Consider the following 17,918-nt stretch of genomic DNA (forward strand, 5'->3'; position numbering starts at 1 on the left):
GGTTTCCCTTTTCTTTGTTGAAGAGGGTCTGTGCAATCCTTCTGCCTAGTCCGCCATCTTGCCCCGCCTCCCTCTTTTACAGTCACTCTTGATGCTTATAACCATATGCAAATGTTCTCTTATCTTCTAACTCTTACATCACTATCTCTCTCACCTCACATTATTTAGCTTTGTATATTAAGTAACTATTATACAAGGTTGTGAGGAAAAAATATTTCCTAAACCATATTCTCTAGAACTGATTCTCCTGGTATTTGATGTTTGTAAACTTCATTTTCCCAAACCAACTGAAAGCCCTTCAAGCATAAAGCATTAATCTAGTGCCTGGCATGGTAGACTAAAAAACCAAATTATTTCATAAAACATAGTAAGCCTCTGACCTAAATATCACCCACAAACCAATCATTTCATTTCTCTCAAGTAGAACGCACTAGCTATAATGCATTCACAATTCAAAGTCTAGAAGATCATTTGCAACTTTCTTCTTCAGATTCTATAATTTGCTGAGGATTACCTGGTAGAGTTCAGCCAACTCACTGACAATCTTGTCTTCTGACACTTTTATGATTATCAAAGCACATGCGTTCCTTTTCAGTTACAGTCTAATTTTAAAAATACTCACAGCAAAAGCTAGGTGGTCTGTTGCCAAACCAAAATCACCTATTTTCACATGATCATCAGAATCCAAAAAAATGTTGACAGGCTTCAAATCCCGGTGAATCATTCCCTGTTAGGAGACAGCAAATGAACCCGTCATTATTTCCCAAGCGTAATTTATAATTATACTTATTTCCTAATCTTAAGGGTCAACCTAGGATTGAAAACTGGATGAGGTCTTCTCCCACACACCTCCCTACTCCAGGCTGTCTGGCCTCTGCAATGTCTCCCAACTGTCCAGCCAATGACTTCTCTACCATCTCCCACTTCTACCTGGTGGTGATTCCAATCAGATCAAATTCAAATGGTTCCCTGTGGCACCCAAAGCCCGGTTCACTCACTGTGTTCACTACATTACCCTTTTCTCTGCTGCATCATACAATCCTATGTTAGGTCAGGGAGACACATATATCATTCCTTTCTTTGCACTGTTTTGCCTGCCTAGAAAACTCCTTTGCTTTTCTCCACTTAGGTGAATTATAACAACACCTATAGGTGCCAACTCACCGATGAAGTTTTCTACAACAATGCTAACAATCTGACTGAATTCCCAGCAGACAGGGTAGGTGCTCAATGATTATTTGTATGTGAACACTGCTTTGTCTCTTTCCTATCATTAGCTCACCATGGTTACTGTATTTCATAATACAGGAAATAATTAAATAGAATGAAACAACTTTATTGTATGATCTCCTCTACTATTACATGAGGTTAATTTTGGCTCCCTCAAAAAAATAAGAAGTCCCTCTGGAGCAAAGAAGAGTGAAGAAAATCAAAGACACAAGAAACAAGGGACTGGTGGTCCACGTGAACCTCAGCCTCCACTGCCTGAGACTGGAAGAACTAGGTGGTACCCAGCTACCACTGCCAACCACTCTGAAAGGAATTACAATGGGAGATCCTGGATAGAGTGGGAGAAAGATGTGGAACATTACTCAAATAATAAAAAAGAACATGCTCACTGGTCTGATAGAGACTGGTTGGAACCACCAAATCTATGGCTTATTCACCCTTTAAGCCTGCAACTGAACTCACTCCTGTGGTTCAACTTTCAGCCAAACAACAGACAAACCTATGGGGTGAAAAATAACACCAGGGAGGTATGCACTACTTACAACAATCAACCGCATGTGTTCAAAAGGGCAGCATTTGCCCAGGGGTAAATCTTAGAGGGCAGAAAGGTACAGGAAAGAAGGACAAACAGAAATGGTAATCACAGGGAGGAAGTGGAAAGGGTACTGTTACACTGTGGAGACTGCAATCAATGTTATGAAACAAAACATGTATGAAGAGCTGAATGGAAAACCAATTTGCTCTGTAAACTCTCACTCATATCACAATAAAAAGTTAAAAAAAAACCCAAAAATTCCCTCTTAAGCATGTGACAGACTTGTCACATACTCATGCCTCTCTGTATTTCTAGGTGTGACACAGGGTTAGATCCCAGCAGATGATCAGCAAATACCGAGCCAATTGAGAGAAGAGAGCACACAGGCAGGGTTCTAGGACCTTAGGATATCACAGTGATATAGTGCTAATGGACCTAATTACAACCATTTTTTTTTTTAAATGTCCAACCATGCACATTCTGCTTTCTCTGAATGATTTATCATTTAGACATATGTAAATTACAGACCTGGATTTTCACTATAAATATGGCACAGCATAAATATTTTAAGGTTAAAGAGAATTGAAGCAAAAGGAAAATTAATACTGGCTAATACATTACAATTCTATTTTTAAAGTATAAATAGTGTTTCATCATGAAGCAAGGCCCATTAGAATTTACATTGTCATGGCAATTTCTAGCTTTAAAATGGCATTTTATACATGTGACAAACTGTGTTCCGCTGTTTCTATCCTTATCAAATGACTCTGTGGTTTCTTCATGCCCCTAGGAAGAACAGCACTAACTCAGAAACAAATAGCTTGTCACATATTGATCATACTTTCACTGTATTCTGAAGAGCTCAGTAAATCACCCTCACATCCCATACATGTTCATATATTTCTTCCTTACCCGGGGTCAGCAAACTTTTTCTGAAAGGGCCAACTTTGAGGCCATGTGGTCTTTGTCACAACTACTCCACCATTCTGCTGTTCTAACACGAAAGCAGCTTTTACATATATGATATATATATATATTTTATATATATTTATATAAAGACAACATATAAACAAATGAATGTGGCTGTGTCCCAACAGAACTTGCTTTATGGACACTGAAATTGGAATTTCATATTATTTTCATGTACATAAAATATTCTTCTTCATTAAATATTTTTCCAATCATTTACAAATACAAAACTATTCTTAGCTCACAGGGTATACGTACAGAAACAGGTGGTCGGCTAGATTTGACCTGCAGGCTATAGTTTGTCAAACCTTCTAACCGTCAATGTTTTCTTTGAATTTTACCACTTGGTACTATTCTTTAATTTTTTGACCCTTTGTTCTAGTCTCCATAAAAAAGATTACCTCAACATACCTAAACTTTCTATTTCTGTTTTCTCCTCCATTTTCACATTTGATTTTTTATTCGGTCACAAATTTTAGATAAACATAAGTTTTCAGGAATGAAGGAAATGTGGAGCTCACTTTCTCATGGATATAAGCTAACCCATCCAGAATCTCTCGGAAAAGCCTCCACAGCCTGATGGTGTCTTGATACAGTCCCTGGTCAATGGTGTCACGTAAGGTGCTCTTCTCACAGTACTCCATCTGGGGGCACAAACAGGCGGATCAGGATTTGATTACACAGGAAGTCTAAATTAAGGAGGATAACTGCACTTATGTTATCATCCATTTAATAACACACACCATGGATTTTAAACTATATGGGAAAGCCTTGACACTTTTCAACCGAAAAAAGAAACCAACAATAGTAATACAAATTTGGAGATACATTCATAATCTCAGCACCCTAACATAACCACTTTTATTTTTTCTATTATTGCTCATTCTAAATTATAAGAGGCAACTTGTTTAAAATCCTTGTCACAAATAATAGACAAAAGCTGAGAATTAAATAAAACTGTGATCGTTTTACAAGATTGCCTCCCAACCAAATTTCCAAGAAGGGCTAATTAATTTAATGATGTTATTGGCCTTTCTTATTTGTACATTAAATTAATGACAAATGACCTTCAAGTCTAGAACTAAACATTGTAAATATTAAAACATTCAGAAAAGGGCTTTGTGAACCCTCTTAAGTCTGTCAATATATCAGAAAACAAAGCAGTAGCACTTGAATCTTAAAATCATTTGATTTATGAAATTAGCCTGTATGTTTCAAATCAGTGCCAGAGTCAAGAGTTCTCATAAAAAAGATTTTATTGTGTTTAAAGAGAGGAACATCTGCACTTGTCCTCTCTCTTGTCCTCGGAATACAAAAACCCACAGCTATCAAGTTGATTTCAACTCATAAGGACCCTATAGGACAGAGTAGAACTGCCTCATAGGGCTTCCAAGGCTGTAAATCTTTATAGAAGCAGACTGCCTCATCTTTCTCCTGAAGATTCTGACTCATCCTCCAGGTCTCAGCCAGGTCCTCACAAACCCTTCTCTGACTCCCACTCTACAGTCTCACTTACCTTGTATGCACTTTCCTTATGTACTTAGTCTATCTCATTATAATTAGAGAACACATAGTACACACTCAGTAAATAACTGCTGGAAGACAAATGCTTCATTATACATATAAATGGTACCTCAAAACTATTTATGTTAGGAAATGCCTAAGACCATCTCCAACCCCAGAAAAGCAACCACCTACTTAGTCTCTTTTGAACCACTACATCCCATCTGACAGTTCCTTCTTTCACATGGTGCTATTATTTCACATTTAGAGATCTGCCTGCTTGCAGATGTAACTGGAAATATTAATTATGACCCACAGTTCTGGTCACTTGGGGCAGAGTAAAAACTTCCTCTTTGGTTTATTGCCTGCTGGAATAGCTCACCACTGTTCCAGATGTTGCCCCTCAGGTGTGTCAGCAGGCCAAAGTATAGGCTCCTTTTAAATAATGCCTCACTGACAAGTATTGATTTGGGTGAAGGGAAAGGCAATATACCAAATCAAGTGACTGACACAATGACACTGAGGAAAAGGAAGACACAGAGAGGGGCCCAAGAGGTACAGACAACAACAAAAAAACACTTTTATATGTACAGTACTGTGTTATCAGTGACAACACACATTAATCCATAACTAAATAGATGGGTGGACAGGCTGAATGATCAGTATGTCTAGGCAAAAGGGAATATACCTGTGACCACATATAAGGTGGTTGTTGTTGTTAGGTGCCATAGAGTCATCTCCGACTCATAGCAACCCCATGCACAGCAGAATGAAACACTGCCTGGTCCCACGCCAGCTTCCTGATCCTTGCTATACTAGAGCCCATTGCCGCAGCCACTGTGTCAATCCATCTCACTGAGGGCCTTCCATCTTTCGTTGACCCTCCACTTTACCAAGCATGACATCCTTGTCCAGGGAATGGTTCCTTCTTACAACATGACCAAAATAGGTGAGACTTAGTCTGACCATTCTCACTTCCAAGGAGCATTCTGGCTGCACTTCTGCTAGGACAGATTTGTTAGTTCTTTCAGCAGTCCATGGTACTTTCAGCTTTCTTTGCCAGCACCACAACTCAAAAGCATCAACTCTTCTTTGGTCTTCTTTATTTATTGTCCAGCTCTCACACGCATATGAGGCGACTGAAAATATGACTTGTGTCAGGCTCACCTTAGTCCTCAAGGAGACATTTTTGCTCTTCAGCACTTGAAAGAGGTCTTTTGCAGCCGATTTGCCCAGTGCAGTATGTCGTCTGATGTCGTGACTGATGCTTCCACTGGTGTTGATTATAGAACCAAATAATATGAAGTTTTTGACAACTTCAGTCTTTTTTCCATGTATCGTGATGCTACTCATTGGTCCAGTTGTGAGGATTTTTGTTTTCTTTATATTGTGGAGTAATCCATACCGCAGACTGTAGTCTTTAATCTTCATCAGTAGGTGCCTCAAGTCATCCTCACTTACAGCAAGCAAAGTTCTGTCATCAGTGTATCTCAGGTTGTTAATGATTCTTCCTCCAATCCTGATGCCACCTTCTTCCTCATACTGTCCAGCTTCTCAGATTATTTGCTCAGCATACACACTGAATAGGTATTGTGAAAGGATACAACCCTGATGCACTCCTTCTTGATTTTAAACCATGCAGTGTTCCCTTGTTCTGTTTGAACGACAGCCTTCTGGTCTATGTACAGGTTCCTCATGAGTACAATTAAGTGTTCTGGAATTCCCATTCTTCTCAATGTTTTCCACAATTTGTTATGATCCACACAATCAAATGCCTTTGCATAGTCAATAAAACACAAATAACATCTTTATGGTATTCTTTGCTTTCAGCCAAGATCCACCTGTCATCAGCAATGATATCCCTCATTCCACGTCCTCTTCTGAATCCTGCTTGCATTTCTGGAAGTTCTCTGTCAATATATTGCTGTAACTGTTTTTGAATTATCTTCAGTAAGATTTGACTTGCATGTGATATTAATGATATTGTTCAGTAATTTCCACATTCTGTGAGATCACCTTTCTTTGGAATGAGTACAAATATGGATCTCTTCCAGTCACCTGGCCAGGTAGCTGTCTTCCAAATTTCTTGGCATAAACAATTAAGTGCCTTCAGCGTGCCATCTGTTTGTTGAAACATCTCAATTCCTGAAGCCTTGTTCTTCACCAATTCCTTCAGTGAAGCTTCAACTTCTTCCTTCAATACCATTGGTTCTTGATCATATGTCACCTCCTAAAATGGGTGAGGATTGACCAGGTCTTTTTGGTACAGTAACTCTGTGCATTCCTTTCATCTTCTTTTAATACTTCCTTCATCAGTCAATATTTTGCCCACAAAATCTTTTTTCTTTTTTTTTAAATGCATTTTATTGACATATAATTTATGTACAGTGAAATACACAAAACTAAAGTGATATGGGTCAATGCATTTTTTTTTTTTTTCAATGTTCCCTCCCTTACCTCCTACCTCTGGCAACCAATAAAGTTTCCCTCCATATATAAACCTTTCCTTGACCCTCCACAACAATGAACTAATACTGTATTTGTCCTTCTGTGATTGACTTATTTCACTCAGCATAATGTCTTCCAAGTTCATCCACTTGCATAGCATTCCAGTATGTGTATGTACCACAGTTTGGTCATCCACTCTTCTGCTGATGGGCGCGGAGGTTGTTTCCATCTTTTTGCTATTGTAAATAGTGCTGTCATGAACGTGAGCATGCATGTGTCTGTTCCTATCCTGGCTCTCACCTCTCTAGAATATATATATATATACCTAGTAATGGTATCTCCATTTCCAACTTTCTAAGGAATTGCCATATTGCTTTCCATAGTGGTTGTGTCACTTCATGGTCACACAAGCAGTGTATGAGAGTCCCAATCTCTCCACATACCCACCAGCATTTGTTATTTTCCGTCTCATTGAACCTTGCCATCAGTGCTAGGGTGAGACGGTATATCTCATTGTCCTTTTGATTTACATCTCTCTGATGGCCAATGATTATGAGCATCTTTTCATGTATTAGCTGACCACCTGAATATCCTCCTTGGTGAAGTGTCTATTCATGTCTTCTGCCCATTTTTACCCATAAAATCTTTCAATATTGCAACACGAGGCTTAAGTTTTTTCCTCAGTTCTTTCAGCTTAAGAAATGCCAAACATGTTCTTTCCTTTTTGTTTTCTACTGCCAGATCTTTGCACATTTCATTATAGTAATTGGCTTCGTCCATTCGAGCTGCTCTTTGAAATCTGTTCAGCTCTTTTACCTTGTCATTTCTTCCATTTGCTTTAGCTGCTCTCTGCTCAAGCGTAATTTTCAAAGTCTCTTCTGCCATCCATTTTGTTTTTTCCCTCCTTTTCCATCTTTTTAGTGACCTCTTGCTTTCTTCATGGATGATATTCTTGATGTTATTCCTTAATTCTTCTGGCTTTCGGTCATTGGTGTTCAATGTGTCAAATCTATTCTTTAGATGGTCCCTAAATTCAGGAGGGATATATTCAAGGTCATATTTTGGCTCTTGCGGACTTGTTTTAATGGTCTTCAACTTCAAGTTCAATTTGCATATGAGCAGTTGATGGTCTGTTCCACAACCAGTTCCTGGCCTTGTTTTGGCTAAAAATAATGAGCTTTTCCATCACCTCTTGCCACAGATGTAATCAATCTGATTCCTGTGTACTCCATCAGGTGATGTCCACGTGTATAGCTGCCGTTTGTGTTGTTAAAAAAGGTATTTTCAGTGAATAAGTCGTTGGTCTTGCAAAATTCTATCAAGCGCTCTCCACCATTATTTCTATCACCAAGGCCAAATCTTCCAACTATCGGTAATTCTTCTTTGTTTCCAACTTTTGCATTGTAGTCACCAATGATAATTAACACAACTTGATTGCATGTTTGGTCAATTTCAGACTGCAGAAGTTGAAAAAATCTTCAATTTCATCACCTTTGGCTTTGGTGGTTGGTGTGTAAATTTGAATAATAGCAGTATTAACTGGTCTTCCATGTAAGCTTATGGATATTATCCTATCACTGACAGCATTGTACTTCAAGACAGATTTAGAAAAACTTTTTGTGATGATGAATGCCATGCCACTCCTCTTCAAACTGTCATTCCCAGCATAGTAGATCATATGGTTGTCTGATTCAAAATGGCCAAAACTGGTCCGTTTTAGCTCACTAATGCCTAGGATATCAATCTTCATGCATTCCATTTCATTTTTGACAACTTCCAATTTTCCTAGATTCATACTTCATACATTCCACGTTCTGATTATTAATGGATGTTTGCAGCTGTTTCTCCTCAAATTGAGTCGTGCCACGTAAGTGAATGGAGGTCCTGAAAGCTTTATTTTATCTTTATCATTAAGGTTGCTTCTACTCTGATGAGGCAGCTGTTTCCCACTCATACTTTGAGTGCCTTCTGACCTAAGGGGCTGTATTCTTCCTGTGCTGTATTGGACAACATTTCCAGGCTATTCATAAAGTTGCCCAGTAATGTATCAGACAGTGTTTCTCTGCTATTCATAAGGCTTTCCCTGGCCAATTCTTTGAGAAGTGGATGGCCTCTTCCTTCTTCCTAGTCTGTCTCAGTCTGTAAGCTGTGTTGAAACCTGTGCACCATGTGCAACCCTGCTGGTGTTTGAAACACCGGTAGCACAGCCTCAAGCCTCAGATCAACATGCAAGCCACCAAAGTATGACATACTGATAGGTAAGTTTGTCTCCTTTAGTTGTTTGAAACCTCTACACCCTCCCCTTACCTGGATCCCAGAGCTCTATCATCCCTGGCTTTTTTCCCAACTCCTGCCTCTTGGTTGTGCAACCTGTCTGCCTGCCCTTACCTGGATTCCTGTGGCTCTCTTGTCCCCAGACCCTCCCCCACCTCTCGCGTCTAGGTGTGTGGCCTGTCTGCCTGCCCTTATGTGTTGTAAGAATGTCCATATAAATAAAACTAACGGGGGCAAAGTTATAATAACTTCTTAGGCACAGTCAGCCATGCTGATGGAGCAAGTTGCTTGACCTGTGGGATCGGGACCATAGTTGCAGTGGATATCAAGCTTAAATACATAACATACCACACAAAAACATTGTTCTACATCATACTTTGGTGAGTATCAACTGGGGTCTTAAAAGCTTGCAAGTAGCCATCTAGATGCAACAACTGGTCTATCCTTGTCCAGTGCAAAGAACAAAGGAAACCAAAGACACATGGAAACAATTAGTCCAAGAGATTAGTGGACCATGCGAACCTCAGCCTAAATGACCACGAGACCAGAAGAACTAGATGGTGCTCAGCTACCACTGTCAACCACTCAGAAAGGGATCAGTGTAGGACATCCTGAATAGTGTGAGAGAACAATGTAGAGCAAAACTCAGAATCATAAAAAAGACCAGGCTTACTGGTCTGTTAGAGCCTGATGAAACTCCTGAGACTATGGCACTTAGTTACCCTTCAGGCCTGGAATTGAACTCACTACCATGGCTTTCAATCAAACAATAGATAGGCACAGAAGGTAAAGATATACACCAAGCAGATATACTCGTTAGAACGTTCAATCATGGGTGAACAGAAGGGCAGTGTTTGCACAGGGAGATAGCTCAGGGGGCTGGAATGCATAGGAAAGAAGGACACAGGGAAGAGGTAACTACAAGAAGGAAGTGGGAAGAGAGCTGTTACATTGTGGGGATTGCAGTCAATGTCATGAAACAAAATGTGTATGAACTGCTGTATGGAAAATGAATTTGCTCTGTAAACTTTCACCCAAATCACAATAAAAATTAAAAGTAAATAAATAATGCCTCATTGGAACTGGATCCCTCGTGCTGCTTCTCTCCCTGAGGTTCACAGACAAGCCACTTTGTCTAAAGCCATGCCAGGCTTCCTTCTGCATGCATAAGAGTGTTGAATTTATGAACATGCCCGGTCTAGCACTTACTGAACTCAGATATGGTTCTAAATACTTCACATGCATTACTTCATCTACCCCTCATGACAAGTCTGATAGGGATTATTAATTTATGTGCAGATGGGGAATTTATAGTGTTTAAGAATCTTGCCTAAAGGAACTCAGTGGCACATTTGCCTGCTAACCAAAAAGGCTGGTGGTTTGAACCCACCAGTTGCTCCACAGGAGAAAGATGAGGAGTCTGCTTCCATAAAGATTTACAGCCTTAGAAACCCCATGGGGCAGTTCTACTCTGTCCTATAGGGTCACTATGTGTCAGAATTGACTCAATAGCAGTGGATTTTTATTTAAGAATCTTGCCTGAGCTTACACAGCTGTAACTGGTGAGTCTAAGAGGTGAACTTAAGCAGCTTGAATCCAGGCCCGTAACCAGTGCAGCCTTCTTTAATGAGATGAACTGACACAGTGGCTGCAACAAGGAACTCAAAAAGCAATGATTTTAAGGATGGTACAGGACTAAGTAACATTTTATACTGTTATATGTAAGGTTGCCATGAGTCACAGTTGACTGTATAGCACCTAACAATAACAATATGCTGCCTCCTATGGTCCTGGAAAGCATGAGTTCAAGGTTGGGGGAAAGGGCCTTGGTACCTCAATCCTCTCTGGCCAGTTCATCTTTGGTGGTGCCAGTGAGTCCTCTTCCGCCTATTATTCTAGTTTCCTGAAACCTACTATGGGTTGTTGTGTCACCATGCTGCATGCCAAGGCCTCACCTGGATATATAAGTAGTGCACAGCCTCAGTTGTCACTGATGACTCACTTTCATGGCAACCGTTCTTTTCACTGCAGTCTTCGTCCTAATTCAAAAGGAACACATGAGCACTCAAAAGAGGGGTTGAAATTAAACAGATCATCATCATCATCATCAAGTATTTGTGCTCTCCAATGCCATACACGGGGAATCCTGCTGCCATAGGAGAAGGTCAATAAGCGGAACACAATCACTGTCCTTTAGAAGCTTACAGCATTTTTAAAGCAATTTAGCTATTACCAACATCTACCACATAGTTTACAGGTCTATTTCTATACAGAATGATGATGGGGCAAATGAGAAACAGGTAGCTATTAAAGATGGGCAATCTATAGAAAGACTCCATGTCAAGCCAATTCTTTCTTACCACTGATCCTTCTGTGGATAAGAAGGGAAGAATGTACACAGGCTAATAATTTTAAGGCTTTAGTTTTACTGGAAGGCCTTCCTTTGGCGGTAGGTTTGTTCTGGAAACAGAAGACTAAAAATCCATCTACAGCTGAAACAAACTTAAATGTGGTCCTATTACCAAAGGCGTGCTGCCCTCTAGGCTCCCATCCTGAAGAACTTGCACTCGAATCACGGTGATTCCCTAGACGACTCTGTCCTCAACGGCTAATCTGCTTTCTAATATGCAGTACCTTTTTTACCTCCCAAGTAAGGAAAAAGCATTAGTTAGCATATGACCATTTCTGATTTTCAGCTTTTTGAGGAAGCATTTTACAATGTATATTTTTTAGGGAAAAAACCAACCAACCAACCAACCAAACAAACAAATAAAATACCTCAAAACCCAAAGCTCTGCCCTGAAAACAATTAAATTCTGCTCTTGAATTAACGATATACCCTGGGAATTACCCACAGAAAATTATTAAAAGTCTCAGAGGCTTCTACCCAGCAATTAGAATGCTCACGGAATATTGTCCTTTACTGAGCAAAAATAAGATTACAAACCTGGTGCTGTCATAATAATTTAATGTATCCTAAAATCAAGCTCACATAACTTTCACATTCTCAGAAGTTTAGATTATCTATGCTATTGTTATGGATTACACTGATCATTTATAAACTTTTAACTGTGAGGCATTTCAGGTGATTTTAATAAACAATGTTTATGGAAAGACAATGGTTAACATACTAACAAAACGACAACAAAGAAACCCAAACCCACTGTCATTGAGTTGATTCAGCTCATAGTGACCCCCAAGGGGTTTCCAAGGCTGTAAATCTTTAGTGAAGTGGATTGCTTCATCTTCCTCCCATGGAAGCGGCTTATGGGTCTGAACTGCTGACTTTCTGGTTAGCAGGCAAATGCCTTACTCACTAGGCCATCAGAGCGCTTTCTTCAAATTAATTTAACTGCTTATTTAACACTGTCTACATGTGGACTTTTCTTTACCTACTGTGAATGCACTCTTATGACTGGTCATAATTATATTTTTACTCCTGGTAATAAAGTCATCATACCCAACCCTTAGCTGTGGAATGTTTCTCTACAGCAACAACTGACAGTCCCAGCAGCTAAAAAGCTTTACCACTGAGCTCACTGCACCACCGAGTAGGGTCAGAGGCCCGGAACATAGTAAGTCTGACTGATCCACAATAGGAAATATGCTTTACATGACACCCAATACACATACCCACCTAAAAACCCACTGCCACTGAGTTGATTCCAACTCACAGCGACCTTACAGGATAGAGTAGAACTGCCCCATAGGGTTTCCAAGGATGTAAATCTTTATAGCAGCAGACTACCTCACCTTTCTCCCCCAGGGTAGCCGGTGGATTTGAAATACTGACCTTTTGGTAAGCAGCCAAATGCCTTAACTACTGCATTGCCAGGGCTCCTAATACACATTAATCATGAGAAACAAATTCTACAAACAGGACATACTTTTACCGGTGTGATACATTTTGGAATTTTCTACTCCTCTCTACTGTACCAAAAAATGAATAAAGCAATTGAGACCTTATGAATTTATTTCATAACCCATTACTGGGTCATAACTCATAATTTAAAAACAGTGTTCTAGAAGACAGCTTGTGGAAATAAGGAATCAGGATTAACTCATGTGGGGAGAGATCAAGATAACTCCATGATTATGTTGTCTAGTTATTCAACTAGTTTGCATCCAATCTGCATCACCGCCTACAGAAACATCTCCAAAATCCTCTAGGATAGAAACTGTTTTCATCAGAGAAAAAAAAAAAAAAGTAGTGTCTCAATTTGCTCCTTTCATCTAAAACTCACTGCTGCCTGGTCAGATCAGACTCATAGTGACCCCTCCTTGGGTTTCCAAGGTGTTATCTCTACGGAAGTAGATTGCCCCATCTTCTTTCCGAGGAGTGGCTTGGTGTATTTGAACTGCCAGCCTTCTGGTTAGCAGTCAAGTGCCTTAGGCCCTACACCACCAGAGCTCCCCTTTCATCTAAAAGCTGGTATATTTTATTATATAAATAAAATCTATAAATAAACATATGAGTAGCGTCTATTTGGAATGAATGATCAATGTTTTAAATTGAAGACTTCTATATTTGCATGTCAGATTAAAACTTTAACATTTTACCTCAGGTTTATAACATCAAACATTAGTTTATACACCCATCCTATAAAATGGTGTAACTTCTGTATTTACCTGATGCTGACTTTTACTGTTCTCATCTTCATTGTCAAAGATGATATCACTTTCAGAATCTGAAGCAGGTCTTAAACAGAGAAACAGAGCAATGCTAGAGAAAGCACTGTTAAAGTTCTGAAGATCGACAGGGTTGTTAATAACTAGAAGGCAAAGAGACTAGAGATGCTACCATCACCCCATGGGGATGCATCTGTAACACAACACCATGCTGAGTTTTCCTGCCCCCAGAGCTCCTAATGTACAAAACATAGAACTCTTTATTTAAATAAAAATCAGCCTAATTTTCCTGAAAAAAAGTTAATAGCTAAGAGTTAAGATATATTCTATATATCATATAGATATCCTATATGATATATAGAATATATCTTCTATATTCATGCTGTTGTTATGTGCCATCGAGTCGACTCGACTCATAGCGACCCCTCCTTGGGTTTCCGAGGGAGTATCTATCACTACAGAAGTAGATTGCCCCATCTTCCTTCCGAGGAGTGGCCAGTGGGTTTGAACCACCAGCCTGCTGGTTAGCAGTAAAGTGCCTTAGGCACTATACTACCAGAGCTCCCTTCTATATTCATATATATTCTATATTCATATAGATATTCATATATGTGTTCTATATATCTATATATATATTTCATTTGATCCAGTTGGATTATACTTCAGGACAGATCTAGGTGAATAAAATCAGGTGAAATCATGAAAGAAAATGACCATGGTGGATTCTGAGATACATAAATCTTAGTTTAGCATCTTAATTATTGACTTGATTATTGGAATTGCAGTTGGTGCTATATCAGGACTTCAAAATATTTCTGAAAATGTGCCACAGAGGTGGAAGCCCTTATCTGAAGGAAAACGAAAACCAAACTCACTGCCATCAAGTCGATTCCAACTCATAGCAAACCCTCCTTGGGTTTCCAAGGCATTATCTCTACAGAAGTAGATCGCCCAGTCCTCCTTCTGAATAGTGGCTGGTGGATTTGAACACCCAGCTTTCTAGTTAGCAGTCAAATGCCTCAGGCACTATGCCACCAAAAAACTTCCTAATTAAATGTCTTATGATCAGATACTGGAAGTAATTTCTATTTTGCGTTTCTCAAGGGATTGGATTTTTGCAGATCTTTTTAAGATAATGAAATTGAAAAAGAAAAAAATCTTTCAGTTGCATTTACTGTCCAAAAGTGGATTTCTTTTTGTTTTAAAAATACTCTGGATTTCTAAGTAAATCACTTTTCCCTTTTAACCAAACCAAACTCATTGCAATCGAGTCGATTCTGACTCATAATGACCCTATTAGACACAGTAGAACTACCCCATAGGGTTTCCAAGGCTGTAAATCTTTACGGCAGCAGACTGCCTCATCTTTTTTCCGCAGAGCAGCTGGTGGACTCCAACCACCGACCTTTTCATTAGCAGCCAAATGCCCTAACCACTACACCACCGGAGGCAGGCGGGTTTAGTTTGAATTAAAAATTAGAAGTCATAAGTGCCGCACTCTCTCTTACAGAAAAGACTGTGAGAAGACCCCATCATGCTCATCCTCTTCATCGTCGTCGTCGCTGCTGGAACCCGGGCCAGCGGCAGGGAAGCGGGCGTTGGCCGAGCGCTCGCACGACGTGCTCCACTCCACGGAGCTGCTGAGGATGGGTGGCGGCGCGGCAGCCTCCACACTGTCAGTACCATCTGCGTCGCCCGCTAGTAGTCCCGGCGTGCCTCGCCCGTTCCGGGTCTGGGGCCTCGAGTCTGGGGGCGGCGTCCCTGGGCCCGCGGGATGCTCGTGCCGCTCAATCCAGGCGTTGTAGTAGCGCACGATGTTCTCATGGTGCAGGCGCGACAGCAGCGTCACCTCACCCTTGATCCTGCGGAAGTGCCTGCTAGCAGGGTTGATGGGGATGCGCTTCACCGCGTAGCAGCAACCATCTAGCTTGTTTTGTACCTGCCACAGAGGAAGGGGAAGGACGGGTATGTCATCGCGCAGAACCTCGCACAGCCTGACATTTATACTACGTGACCGCGCCCCCACCCCAACTCCATGGAGAACCCCCGAGACTAACAGTCGTTGATCACAAGTCTGAAACGCCTAAGCTGGAGGATGTCTTCCCTGCCAAAAACTTAGAAAATGTCTCACCCCAGTCTAGATTTATTTAGAGATCCTGGGAAAACAAAATCACCATTTTGGTCGTTAATTTTATTGACCTTTACTTTCCTGCTTTTCCAACAGGGCATATGCTATCCAAGTTTCTGAATAAAATCTGTTTTCAAAAGAATTATAATTATTAAGGGACTTTCAAAGTCAGTGCCATCTTTCAGATGATTTGAGCTTTTCTGATTTTTTTTGCACTTAAAGTCACTAAAGACAAATTAAACTCCAGAAATTTTAATAGACATGAATGCAAATTGTTAATTCTTCAGCTTATAAAGCTATGAGGGATTTTGTAAATTAATTTCCATGAGACTCATTTTCTTATCTATCAAAATGGTATTTATACCACTTCCTTTACCTCAAACAGTAACTATAAGGACTAAATGAGATAACATGAGTAAAGCACACTACCAAGACTTCACAGAAAAAGTTACTCACTAAATAACCGTAATTGCTATTAACATAATTACTGCTCATTGATTTTGTTACTGGGACTGAAGATTTATGATTGATGTATACTGAACACATCCTTGATGGGAGCTCTGGTAACGTAGTGCCTAAGGCACTTGACTGCTAACCAGAAGGCTGGTGGTTCAAACCCACCAGCCACTCCTTGGAAGGACGGCTGGGCAATCTACTTCCGTAGTGATACTGCCTTGGAAACTCAAGGAGGGGTCGCTATGAGTTGGGTCCGACTCAATGGCACATAACAATAACAACAACAATGAACACGTCCTTAAAGGAGCAGTGGTTAAGGCATTGGGTTGCTGACCAAAACGAACTCACCAGCTGCTTCAGTGGAAGAAAGATGAGGTAGCCTGCTTGGGTAAAGATTTACAGCCTTGGAAACCTTATGGGGCAGTCCTACTCTGTCCTATATGGTCACTATGTATTGGAATATCCATGATGGCAGTAGGTATTTTTGGTTTTGTTATTAAATGTTGTTTGTTGCTGTCCAGTGGATTTGGGCCCATGATGATCTCATGGGCAGAGTAGAATTGCTCCACAGAGTTTTCAAGGCTCTGACCTTTTGGAAGCAGATCACCAGACCTGCTTCCCAGGTGCCTCTGGGTGGGTCTGAACTACCAACTTTTCACCTAGTCGTTAAATACTTAGTCATCTGCACTACTCAGGGAGTTGTACTAAAACTAGAATAATTAAGAGTACTATATGAGTCGGGGCCAACTTGATGGCACATAACAACAACATAAAAGTATAGAAAGTGTTTCAAAAGCAACTGCCCATATCCTACATGGACACATCCTTAACCTGAGCAGTGTCACTATGTAACTGGGTTGATTGATTAAAGTAACTTTCAGAAAATTTTATTCCCAGAGCATTCCAGTCCGAATTGTGCAGACGTGATTTACTGGAGAGAAGCAAAAACTCAGCCATGGTGGAGGGAGAAACCAGTTGACTATAAAAGACAAAGCAGACCATCATTCTCATATGGCTCACAGGTTTCAATTAGACTATCAAAAAAAGAAAAAAAAAACTGCTTCTAGGAACAAGAAACTCAATGCCACTGAATCTATCCCAATTCATAGCGACCTCTCCTTAAGTTCGCAAGGTGGTATCTCTATAGAAGTAGATTGTCCAATCTTCCTTCCAAGGAGTGGCTGTTGGGTTTGAACTGCCAGCCTTCTGGTTAGCAGTCAAATGCCTTAGGCACTATGCCACCAGAGCTCCCAGGAATGAAAAAGGAGTACCATAAAATTGAGTTTCATACTTATTTTATATAGCAGTCCTGGCAAATAAAACTGATATAGGTCTGAATGCTGGTTTCATTTCTCAGTAGGTATGTAAACTCATGCAAATTACATAATTCCTCTAAGCCTCAGTTTCCTCATCTAAAAAATGAGGATACTACCTATCTCAAGAATGTCAAGACAATGTTTGTACAATATGAGGCACGTGACCTGAAACATGAATATGCTCTATTCTTACATTTAATCTACCCATCTTAATTTAAGCTTGACTATATGAAATCTAAGAGCTCTGGTAGGATAGCACCTAAGTCATATGACTGCTAACCAGAAGGGTGGTGGTTCAAACCCACCAGGCACTCCTCGGAAGGAAGACTGGTAGAGATACTGCCTCGAAAACCCAAGGAGGGGGTCACTATAAGTTGAAATCTACTCAATGGCAGTGAGTTTGGGGTTTTTTTTTTTTTTTTAAATATGA

General features: G+C 40.2%; 1 protein-coding gene across 1 annotated transcript in view; it reads right to left on the reverse strand.

The window, feature by feature from the left end:
* EIF2AK4 (eukaryotic translation initiation factor 2 alpha kinase 4) overlaps positions 1–17,918 on the reverse strand; it is a gene marked incomplete at its 5' end in the record, with an annotated part of 148,113 nt that overhangs the window by 65,492 nt on the left and 64,703 nt on the right. The window contains 5 exons of the mRNA XM_007940511.1: positions 623–727; positions 3,256–3,378; positions 10,915–10,998; positions 13,589–13,658; positions 15,097–15,527. Coding sequence (XP_007938702.1) covers positions 623–727; positions 3,256–3,378; positions 10,915–10,998; positions 13,589–13,658; positions 15,097–15,527 — 813 coding nt within the window. The remainder of the gene's footprint in view (positions 1–622; positions 728–3,255; positions 3,379–10,914; positions 10,999–13,588; positions 13,659–15,096; positions 15,528–17,918) is intronic.

Source organism: Orycteropus afer, unplaced genomic scaffold, assembly GCF_000298275.1.
Source record: "Orycteropus afer afer isolate SDZICR_OR568_19922 unplaced genomic scaffold, OryAfe1.0 scaffold00068, whole genome shotgun sequence".
Taxonomy (NCBI): Eukaryota; Metazoa; Chordata; class Mammalia; order Tubulidentata; family Orycteropodidae; genus Orycteropus; species Orycteropus afer.